The 10,104-nt window shown below is 53.2% G+C and overlaps 3 protein-coding genes across 3 annotated transcripts in view; 1 reads left to right on the top strand and 2 right to left on the bottom strand.

Moving 5' to 3' along the window:
• Window positions 1-1,177: 1,177 nt before the first annotated feature.
• ETH_00008275 (transport protein particle component Bet3 domain-containing protein, putative) lies at window positions 1,178-3,741 on the top strand (the record flags this gene model as incomplete). The annotated part of the gene is made up of 5 exons (XM_013378648.1): window positions 1,178-1,261; window positions 1,629-1,717; window positions 1,952-2,133; window positions 3,082-3,210; window positions 3,632-3,741. 5 exons carry the CDS (start codon window positions 1,178-1,180, stop codon window positions 3,739-3,741), a joined length of 594 nt encoding a protein of 197 aa, XP_013234102.1.
• Window positions 3,742-4,135: 394 nt separating this feature from the next.
• ETH_00008270 (uncharacterized protein) lies at window positions 4,136-6,859 on the bottom strand (the record flags this gene model as incomplete). Its single annotated transcript, XM_013378647.1, has 1 exon — window positions 4,136-6,859. The coding sequence occupies one exon, from the start codon at window positions 6,857-6,859 to the stop codon at window positions 4,136-4,138; it is 2,724 nt and encodes a 907-aa protein (XP_013234101.1).
• Window positions 6,860-7,656: 797 nt separating this feature from the next.
• ETH_00008265 (uncharacterized protein) overlaps window positions 7,657-10,104 on the bottom strand; it is a gene marked incomplete at both ends in the record, with an annotated part of 3,861 nt that continues 1,413 nt past the window's right edge. Inside the window, 7 exons of the mRNA XM_013378646.1 lie at window positions 7,657-7,982; window positions 8,075-8,242; window positions 8,501-8,570; window positions 8,675-8,807; window positions 9,083-9,177; window positions 9,308-9,453; window positions 9,627-10,056. Of these exons, the coding sequence (XP_013234100.1) occupies window positions 7,657-7,982; window positions 8,075-8,242; window positions 8,501-8,570; window positions 8,675-8,807; window positions 9,083-9,177; window positions 9,308-9,453; window positions 9,627-10,056 (1,368 nt within the window). The remainder of the gene's footprint in view (window positions 7,983-8,074; window positions 8,243-8,500; window positions 8,571-8,674; window positions 8,808-9,082; window positions 9,178-9,307; window positions 9,454-9,626; window positions 10,057-10,104) is intronic.

Below are 10,104 nucleotides of genomic sequence, written 5' to 3'. Positions count from 1 at the left end.
GCTGCTGCTGCTGCTGTTGTTGTCGTTGCTGCTGCTGCTGCTGCTGTTGCTGTTGCAGCTGAGGCGGCCCAGCTGCCTTCTACCTCACTGCATGTGTACCCTGCTCCCGTTGCAGTAACAGCTGCTGCTGCTGCTGCTGCTGCAGCAAAAGCTGCACGAGCGATGGGGGCCCCCATTGCCCCTCAACCCCCCTATGGGGGCCCCCAAGGGGGGCCCTCAAGAAGCCCAAAAAGGGTCCTTTTGGAGGTCCTCCGGGCCCCACTAATTGCTAAAGACCCCAGGCCCAAGGGGGCCCCAAGAGCTGTGAAACCCAGGGGCCACCTGGGGCCCCCAGGGGCCCCCGGGGGGCCCCCCGGGACCCCTCTAGTACCCTTTTGGCGAGGAAGAGGAGCTGAAGAATAAAAAAAGCTAGTAAAGGAATGAAAAGGATTTATTAATTGAGTTGAAAAGGAAGAAAAGGAACAGGCGGCGTCTCAGGTCCTATAGCTCAGTTGGTTAGAGCATTCGGCTAATAACCGAAAGGTCGCCGGTTCGAGACCGGTTGGGACCACTCCGTTCTCACACTTTAAAAACACTTTTTTACTTTTTTAAATTATTTTCTTCTAATTTTTCTGTTTTTTTGCTTTTAATTTCAAATTAAATCAAGAGGAGCTCTCAGTTGACACACACGGCCGGTGGCGGCTGCGAGACGACGCAGGGGCCCCCTGGGGGGACCCCTCTCAGGGAGCCCCGCTGCTGCGTGGGCTTCAGTCTGTTCAACTTTTTAAAGTTTTTTTGGCTAAAATGGTTTAAATTTGACGAATTAAAATCTTTTGATTCATAAAAATTTGATTTAGAGGCTCTTTTTAGCGCAGATCAGCAGCGGGTAGCTCCAGCGGCTCGCGCTTGCTGGGGCTGCAGGGGGGGGGCCCCAGCGAACCCAGAGAGAAAGCCAAGACGCGAGTCTGTGTCTAATTAATTCACATTTAATCAATTAATTATAAATAACCAGGAATTACCCGATTTAATAAAGCAAAAAAGAAGAGCTTTCGCCAGCAGGCGGGGGTGTGCAGCAGAGAGGCGTTGAGGTGTCGTACACCAGAGCATGGCGGGCCCTCGGATCGGTTCTCCGCGTTTACTGCATCATTTTTTATATTTCTTTCTTTTTCTTTTTTAATTTTGAATTTTATTTCCAAAAATGGACAAGACGAAGACGGAACGACGCAGAAGCCTCGGCCATCCCTCCCTCATGGAGCGCAGCCTCCAGCGCTCCACGCACGAGGTGACTGCAGCAGCTCCGCCCCAGTGGTCCACTGCTTGTCCGCCGCTGCAGCACCAGCAGCTGCAGCAGCAGCAACAGCTACAGTAGCAGCAGCAGCAGCAGCTACACAACAGCAGCATCTGCAGCAGCAGCAGCTCCAGCAGCAGCAGCAGCAGCTGTTGCTGCTGCTGCTGCCGCTGCTGTAGGCCCCAGGACTTCTCCGAAGCCCTGGGCAGATCTTTCAGGGCTCTTCTGCACTAACGAATCTGCTGCCAACTAATCAGCGAATTAATTGGTTAAAAGATCATTATTTATTTATTTATTTTATTTATTTATTTATTTATTTATTTATTTATTTATTTATTTATTTGCTGCTTCGGTGCTGCAGGTGAGCCTGAGTTCCTTTTCTTTTCTGTTTTCGGAAATGGTCCAGTACTCTCTAAATGCAGCAAAAAAAGGATACCGCATGGAGGACAGGTCAATCTGCTGCTGCTGCTGCCGCTGCTGCTGTTGCTGCTGTTGCTGCTGCTGCTGCTGTTGCTGCCGCTGCTAGTGCTCCCTACCACTGCTGCTGCTGCTGACGCCCTCCCCCGCCGTTGCTGCTGCAGCTACCACTGCTGCTGCAGCAGCTGGTGCTGCGGCCGCTCTGCAGCAGCAGCAGCAGCAGCAGCAGCAGGGCTCGTGGGACGCTGGTTTTTGCTGCTGCTGCAGGCTGCACGAGATGGGTCTGCGGATAGGCTACAAAGTGCTGGAGTTGGTGGCTTTTCGCGAAAGAGCAGCAAAAAGAGAAATTCGAATTGTTTCTTTTTTGTCTTTTGTTGCTTCTGCTGTTTGGCGCTGCCTCTTTGGCCGCTCCATGGAGCTGCTGCGCGCCCAAGACACCGAGCTCGAATGTAAACCCTTTTTTAGGGTTTGGGCTCCTTTTCGCGTCTTTTCGCGTCTTTTTGGGTCCTTTTTTCGGGGGTTTCTCGCTCTTTTGTTGTGGATTTTATTCTTCTTTTTATTTGCTTTTATTTGGCACTAATTGCTCTTTAATTGGCACTAAATTGGTGTTTTAATTGGCGTTTTAGGTGCGGTTTTAATTGTGCTTGAGACACAGAACTCGAATGTAAACCCTTTTTTGGGGTTTTGGGGTCCGTTTTGCATCTTTTTGCATCTTTTTTGGTGGCTTTCTTTTTCCTTTTGGTGCTCCTTTTGTTGCTCTTTTCTTTTTGTTTTTATTTTTGTTTTTAGTTGCTTTTGTTTGGCATTAATTGGCTTTTAATTCGTTTTTTAATTGGCGTTTTAGGAGTGGTTTTAACTGCCAACGACACATTTTGGGCATTTTTGGATCTTTTTTTGATCTCTTTTTGATCTTTTTTTATCTTTTTTGGTCCTTTTTTGGTCTTTTAATGTTCTTTCGTTGCTATTTAAATGTTATTTAAATGTTATTTAAATGTTATTTTATTCTTCTTTTTATTGTCCTTCTATTGCTCTTTTGTTGCTCTTTTAATTGCCTTTTGTAGCTCTTTTAATTGTCCTTTAATTGTTGTGCTTTTATCTATTTTTTGTTTTTCTTTTTGCGCCCAAATTTAACAAATCAAATCAAATCAATTAAATTAAATTAAATTAAATTAAATTAAATTAAGTCAAATCAATTAAATTAAATCAAATTAAATTAAATCAATTAAAATTAAAATAAATTAAATTAAAGTGATTAAATCAAATCAATTAAATTAAATTGAATCAAATCAATTAAATCAAATCAAGTTAAACTAATTAAATCAAATCAATTAAATCAACTAAATCAAATTAATTAATCAATTAATTAAATAAATTAATTAATTAATTATTTGCTGCAGACATGCTAAACGACAAAGAACTCTTAACTAACAAATTCATTTCCCCCCCAAGAGATTTGGGGCATCTTAACTGCGGCGCTTTTGCTGCTGGCATCATCGAGGGCCTTCTCTGCAGCGCAGAATTCGTCAGTCTGCTGCTGCTGCTGCTGCTGCTGCTGCTGCTGCTGCTGCTGCTACTGCTGCTGCTGCTGCTGCTGCTGCTGCTGCTGCTGCTGCTGCTGCTGCTGCTGCTGCTGCTGCTGCTGCTGCTGCTGCTGCTGCTGCTGCTGCTGCTGCTGTTGCTGCTGACGCTGATGCTGTTAATGCTGCTGTTGCTGCTGCTGCTAATGATGATAACGCTGCTGCTGCTGCTGTTAATGCTGCCGCTGCTGATGATGGTGATGCTTATGATAATGCTGCTGCTGCTGATGACGATAATGCTGCTGCTGCTGATAATGCTGCTGATGACAACGCTGCTAATGATGATAATGCTGCTGCTGGGAACGCTGCTGCTGCTGATGATGCTGCTGCTGCTGATAATGCGTGCTGCTGCTGCTGCTGCTGCTGAGAGGGGTGCGGCTGGTGGGGTGGTGCTGCTGCTGCTGCGGGTGTTGGGTTTGTTGCTGCTTATGTTTCGATCTTGCTGCAGCAGCAACTGCTGCTGCTGCTGCGTTGCCGTGAAGCTACAGTCTGTATCCCTTCTCAGTACTGCTGCTGCTGCTTCTGCTGCAGCCTGCTGCAGTGTCTGCACATACAGTGGAGGAGAGCGCGGGAGTGACTTACACAACTTTTTTAATTAAATTATTTCCGGAAGTTTTGGAAAGACAAAAAAGAGTGGCAGGAGCAGCAGCCCTCTCTGCCTAAACCCTAAACCCTAAACCCTAAACCCTCGTGGAGTCGGTCGAGGGTTGTGGGGCCGGCGCGGCACCGGCACTGCAGCAGCAGCTGCAGCAACAGCAGCTGCAGCAGCGCTTCTGCTGCTGCTGCTGCGCGATTCGCTGCAGCGCTGGCTGCTGCTCCTGCTGCTGCAGCAGAGCGGCTTTGCTGCTGCTGCTGCTGCTGCTGAACTTAAACCCTACTGCAGCAGGGGCCCCCACTGCTTCCTTGCTATTTGCTGCAGCAGCAACAAGCTGCTGCTCATGCTGTCTGTACACACTGGGTATGTACAGGGCACAAAAGGGGCCCCCTGGGGGCCCCTCTGGGGGCCCCCCTGGGGGCCCCCAAAAATTAATTTTTCTAAAGCAACATAGGGACTGCTTCCTGCTGCTGCTGCAGTTGCTGCCGCTTTAGTTTCTGCGAACTCGCTCAAGAAGACACCTGCGGTCACGCCGCTGCTGCTGTTGCTGCTGCAGCTGCTGCTGACCTTACCGTTGCGGCTGACACTGTCGCTGCTGCTGCTGCTGCTGCTGCTTCTTGTAAGTGTGGAAGCAGCAGCAAGACACATGTGCAGCTGAGCGCAGCGGATGCAGGAGAGGCTTTGCAGGTACCTGTTTCTGCCGCTGCTGCTGCTGCTGCTGCTGCTTGCTTTGCTGCTGCTGCCGTTGCTGCTGCTAGCTGATGCCCGCCTGCTTGCCTTCCTTGTGGGGCTGAACTCGCCTCGCCTTTTTTGACTCTTTCTCTTCGGTGCTGCTGCTGCATCTGCTGCTGCTGCTGCAGCATTTGCAGCGTTTGCTGCTGCTGCATCTGCTGCTGCGTCTGCATCTGCCACTGCGTCTGCTGCTGCTGCGTCTGCTGCTTCTGCTGCTGCGTCCGCATTGGCTGTTGCTTCGGCCGGCGCATTGGCTGCTGCTGCGTCTGCCGCTGCAGCAGCAGCAGCCACAGCAGCAGCAGCAGCAGCAGCAGCAGCAGGTTCTCTCTTCTGCAGCCTCCTTATATGTTCTTCTCTTGAATAACAAAACCCAACAAGAGACAAACACCTTTCGCCATACTGCTGCTGCAGTCGAGCAGCAAAACCTGGCGTTATATGAATGCCCTCAACTAATATCAATTCTAATGGGGGGCCCCCCCGGGGGCCCCCCTGAGGGCCCCCTTGGGGCCCGCTGGGGGCCCCCGCTGCAGCTGCAGCAGCTGACGGGGGCCCCATGAGGGAAGCAATGAGGGGCTCGAGCAGCAGCTGCTGCAGCAGCAGCGCCTGCTGCAGCAGACCCAGGAGGGAGCAGCAGGGGGCCCCCTCTTTGCAGACGAGGCAGCAGCCAGCTGAGGGGCCCCCCTTGAAGAAGCTGAGTTCTTCCTTCATGTTTGCTTCTATTTTGCTGCGCACTGTTGCTGCTGCTACTGCTCCCGCTGCTGCTGCTGCTGCTGCTGCTGCTGCTGCAGGTAAGCTGCTGCTCAGCTGCTCCGCAGCCAAATGCTTCAGCTGGTAAGTGCTGCTGAACAGCAGCTGCCGCACAAGGTAGTCTTGGGGGCCCCCGGAGGCCCCTCGTTTTCTTCCTGCTGCTGCTGCTGCTGCTGCTGGCGCCGCTGCTGCTGCTGCTGCTGCTGCTGGAGCCGCTGCTGCTGCTGCTGCTCTAAGGAGCTGCCTGAACCCGTCAGTGGACAGCAGCAAGTAAGGCGGTGGCGCTCCCTTTGCTGCTGCTGCTGCTGCTGCTCCTTTTGCTGCAGCAGGAAGCGACAGCTGCGGAAATGTTAGAGACAGTAAGTGCAGCAGCAGCGGCAGCAGCGAGCTCTTGCCGCTGCCCGAAGCGCCTCCCAGCAGCAGCAGCAGGGGCCCCCCTGAAGGGGACCCCTGCTGCTGCTGCTGCTGCAGCAGCGGGGGCCCCCTAGCGAGCGACAGGGGCCACCCAGCAGCACCTAAGGCCCCGCCCAAGGGGGGCCCCTGCTGCTTCTTCACCTTCCTGTTTTTGGCTGAACCATTTGCTGCGGCTGCTGCTTCTGCTGCTGCTTCTGCTGCTGCTGCTGTTGCTGGCGTTACTGCTGCTGCTGCTGCTGCTGCTGATGCTGCTGATGCTGCTGGAGACTGCACTGTAACTGAAAGCCTAGGGAGGCGAACGGCTGCCTCGGCGACGCCAGCAGCAGCAACAGCAAGGGCCCTGTTGAATCGTGCTGCTGCTGTTGCTGCTGCTATTGCTGCTGCTGCTGCTGCTGCTTCTGCTGTTTCTGCTGCTGCTGCTGCTTCTGCTGTTTCTGTTGCTGCAGCGGGGGCCTCAGGTGACTTCGAAACGTCCCCCAGCTCAGTCCAGCTTTGCTGCGGAGCAGCAACGGAAGCTTTGCTGCTGCTCTCGCTACTGCTTCCGCTGCTGCTGCTGCTGCTGCTGCTGCTGCTAGAGATGAGGGGCTTCTCTGAGATTGCCAGTCCAGTGAACGGCACCAGAGTTGGGTAAGTAATGCGGCACATGAAGCTGCTGCTGCTGCTGCCGTTGCTGCTGCTGCAGTTGCTGCTGCTGCCGTTGCTGCTGCTACCGTTGCTGATGCTTCCGTTGCTGCTGCTGCTGTTGCTGCTGCTGCTGTTGCTGCTGCAGCTGCAGCTGCAAACTTCGATCTTGGGCACCCTGTCGAGACACTTGGTGACAGTCTCTATCAGTGCATCGCTTAAGACCTGCTGTTGCTGCTGCTGCTGCTGTCGCTGCTGCTGCTGCTGCGAATCACAAACGTCTTCGCGTGCTGCTGCTGCTGCTGCAGCAGGCTGTTGCTCCTTCTTCGGCCTCTTGGCCGAGTCGGTCGAAAACGACGCTGTCGTTGCTGCTGCTGTGGTCGTTGCTACTGCTGCTGCGGTTGTTGCTGCTGCTGCTGCAGTCGTTGCTGCTGCTGCTGCTGCCGTCGCTAGCAGGGCCGACTGGCGCGGTGGGGGCCCCCGCCTCATTTCGGGCTTGCTGCTGGCAGCAAAAGAGGAGGCGCATGCAAATTGGGTTTTAGATGAAGTTTTAAAATTATTAATTTAATTTGTTTTGAAGAAGAAGAGCGGCGAGCTGGCGTGCCGGCGCCAGACAGCTTATTGGGGGCTGGAGTGTATGTACAGCTGAGCCTTGCTGCGGCTGAACTCCCGTCTGCTGCTGCGAAATTAAAAGCAAATAAATATTAAACTTCATTTATTTAAATTCAAAACAAGTTTGTGAAGCAAACTGGCCGCGGGAGAGTCCCGATGCTGCAACAGACACACGATGACCGCAGCAGCAGCAGCAGCAGCAGCTGCTGCTGCTGCTGCTGCTGATTTCGATGGCTGTTTGAGACAGAACCCGAGGCCTGCAGCCCCCACTGAAGAACTCAGCATGAAAACTCAAATGTACTTTAATTGAATATTTAACTGCTTCAAATTTGCAGCACAATCAAACGAACAGCAGCAAACAACTGAGACAAGCGCTCAACTGCTGTTGCTGCTGCTGCTGCTGCTGCTGCTGCGCTAGCTGCAGCAGCAGTTCTGCATCACTTGGGGGGATCAGCTATAAAGGATGAGGAGAAAAGGGGCAGTTTAATCACTGCCCATGTTACATCCACAACCTAAACCCCAAACCCTAAACCCTAAACCCTGAACCCTAAACCCTAGCCTCTACACACTCTGCCCCCGCGGCGAGCGAAACCACTAAAGGCAACTTCTAAGAGACCTGGACTGTAAACTGCAAGCTCTAAACCCTAAACACGAAACCCTAAACTAGGGTTTAGTTATAGGGGGTCTCGTGCCCTTTCGGCCTCAAGTGCCTTCACACCGCAAGTGCTCGTGCTGCTTCTGCTGCTGCTGCTGCTGTTGCTGCTGCTGCTGTTGCTGTCGCTGTAGTGCAGCTGCTCATGGTACTGCTGATGCCGCTGCTTGTGCAGCGAGGATTGCAAACAAAGTTTCAGCTGCAGCAGCTGCAGCTGTTTCGCTGCTGTTGCTGTGTCTGCTGCTGCTGCCGTGTCTGCTGCTGTTGCCGTGTCTGCTGCTGCTGCTGTGTCTGCTGCTGCTGCTGTGCTGCTGCTGCTGCTGCTGAAAGTGAGCTTCTGCAGTACTCCTGAGCTTGTGTTTTGTGAATATAATGTAGACTGAATTAATGTAATTTTGATTTATAAATAATTAAAATGAATTTGCCGATTCAGAATTAACTTTTTTGGCAAAAAGAAAAGAAAGCGATAAAGCGCTTGCTGCAACGCAGCCGTAGCTCCTGCTGCTGCTGCTGCTGCTGCTGCTGCTGCTGCTGCTGCTGCTGTTGGTAATTTTGCTGGCTCAGCTGCTGCTGCCGCATTCGCTGCTGCTGCTTCTGTCGCTGCCTTCCTGTGCACGCCGAGCAGCAGCAAGAATAGTAGCAGCAGCAGCAGCAGCAGCAGCAGCAAAGCTGGTCCCGACAAATACGGACTCAGAAATCATCATCACTTAAATCTGCAAAGACAAACACAAAAGCCCCTCAGCAATTTAAACAACTCAACTAATTAGTTTGAACATTTTAATTATTTATTATTCAATTTAATTTAATTTAATTTAATTTCATTAATTCAATTAATTTTAATTAAATTAATTTAATTAATTTACTACCTGCTGAAGAGTCTGAAGAGACACTTCCCTCGGAGGCCCTCAGCCGCTTCGCGGGGGGCCCCAGGCCCCTCTGCAGCAGCAGAAATAAATAAATAAATAGACAAATAAACAAATAAATAAAATAAAGAAACTACTTATTAAAAATGAATTCAAGCAGCACCAAAAGCAGCTTACGGATTCGTCTACTGCAGTTTGTTGCAGCGGGGCAGCAGCAGCAGCAACGCCTTGCTGTGGGGCCCCTGCTGCTGCTGCTGCTGCTTGGTTCTGCGACTGCAGCACTTGGCCTCTGCACCACTGGACCATTTCTCTGAAGCAGCAGCAAAAGAAGTGACAGGCACAAGGCCCTGCCTCTGCAGCAGAAGTATCAGCAGCAGCAGCAGCAGCAGGAACGGCAGCAGCAGCAGAAACGCCGCGCCACCCGGCGCGGACCACCAGCTGCAGCAGCAGCTGCAGCATCTGCTGCAGCCGGGGCCGCAAATACAACGCCCCACGCAGCTGCAGCAGCAATGAAAGCACGAGCAGCAGCAGCAGCAACAACAGCAGCAGCAGCAACAGCAGCAGCAGCAGCAGCAGCAGCAGCACCTGAAGACGAATGGCAGCGTGGCGCCATCATCGAGTTCGACTTCTCCCGTGTCGAAGGAAATCCACTTGGCCCTGTCTTTGAAGGTGTTGTACAGCTGCAGCTCAAACCCAAGCCCTAAACCCTAAACCCTAAACCCTAAACCCTAAACCCTAAACCCTAAACCCTAAACCCTAGATGCAGACTAAATGATGAAACTAATTGAATAAAACAAGTTGGGGACTCACTTGGAAGTGGGCGTCCATGTTCATTTGGGCCAGCAGCTCCTGGAAGGCCTGGCGCTCCTCCACAGACACGGGCGCATCTGCTGCTGCTGCTGCTGCTGCTGCTGCTGCTGCTGGCGTTCCCTTTGCGGCCCTGGTTTTTCCGCGACCTGCAGCAGAGCCAACGCACACGAACCCCGCGGAGCACTCCGCTCGAACTGCGAAAGCCGCGGGCCCCGCGCTGCTGCTGCTGCGGCTGCCGCTGCAGCTGCTGCTGCACTTGCTGCAGCAGCAGCAGCAGGCGCAGGCGCAGCAGGCGCTTCGGCGCGCGCCGGCCGCTCACCGTCGGCAGCTTCCCTGTGTTTCCTGGCGTCCGGCGCGCCGGCAGCGTGCTGCCAGTGCGCGGGGTCGCCCTGCTGCTGCTGCTGCTGCTGCTGCTGCTGCTGCTGCTGCTGCTGCTGGAAGGCCGCAGCGAGCGGCTCGCCGGCCGCCAAGGCCCCGAAGGCGAGCGCAGCCTCGTGGGCCATCATCCAGTACTGGTGGCCGGGCTGGTAGAAGCGGAAGGCGCAGAGAAAGACACTGTAGACTTCGTTGAAAACTTCCGCGCTGCTGCTGTAGCAGCCCTGCTGCAGCCGCTGCAGCACCGTCTCCAGACTCAGCGGCACCGCAGGGTACACCTTCCGCGCCAGCTCGCCGTAGTGCGCGTCTTTCGGAGACACTTTTGGCAAAAAGGGGAGACACACGGGCTGTTTGCAGAGCTCCACCAGAATCCGCTGCATCCGCGGCGCCCAGTCCTCCCCGGGGGCCCCCGGGGGGCCCCC

Source organism: Eimeria tenella, genomic scaffold (genome assembly GCF_000499545.2).
Source record: "Eimeria tenella Houghton genomic scaffold, Eth_scaff93, whole genome shotgun sequence".
Taxonomy (NCBI): domain Eukaryota; phylum Apicomplexa; class Conoidasida; order Eucoccidiorida; family Eimeriidae; genus Eimeria; species Eimeria tenella.
This window is presented reverse-complemented; position numbering and strand designations above follow the sequence as displayed.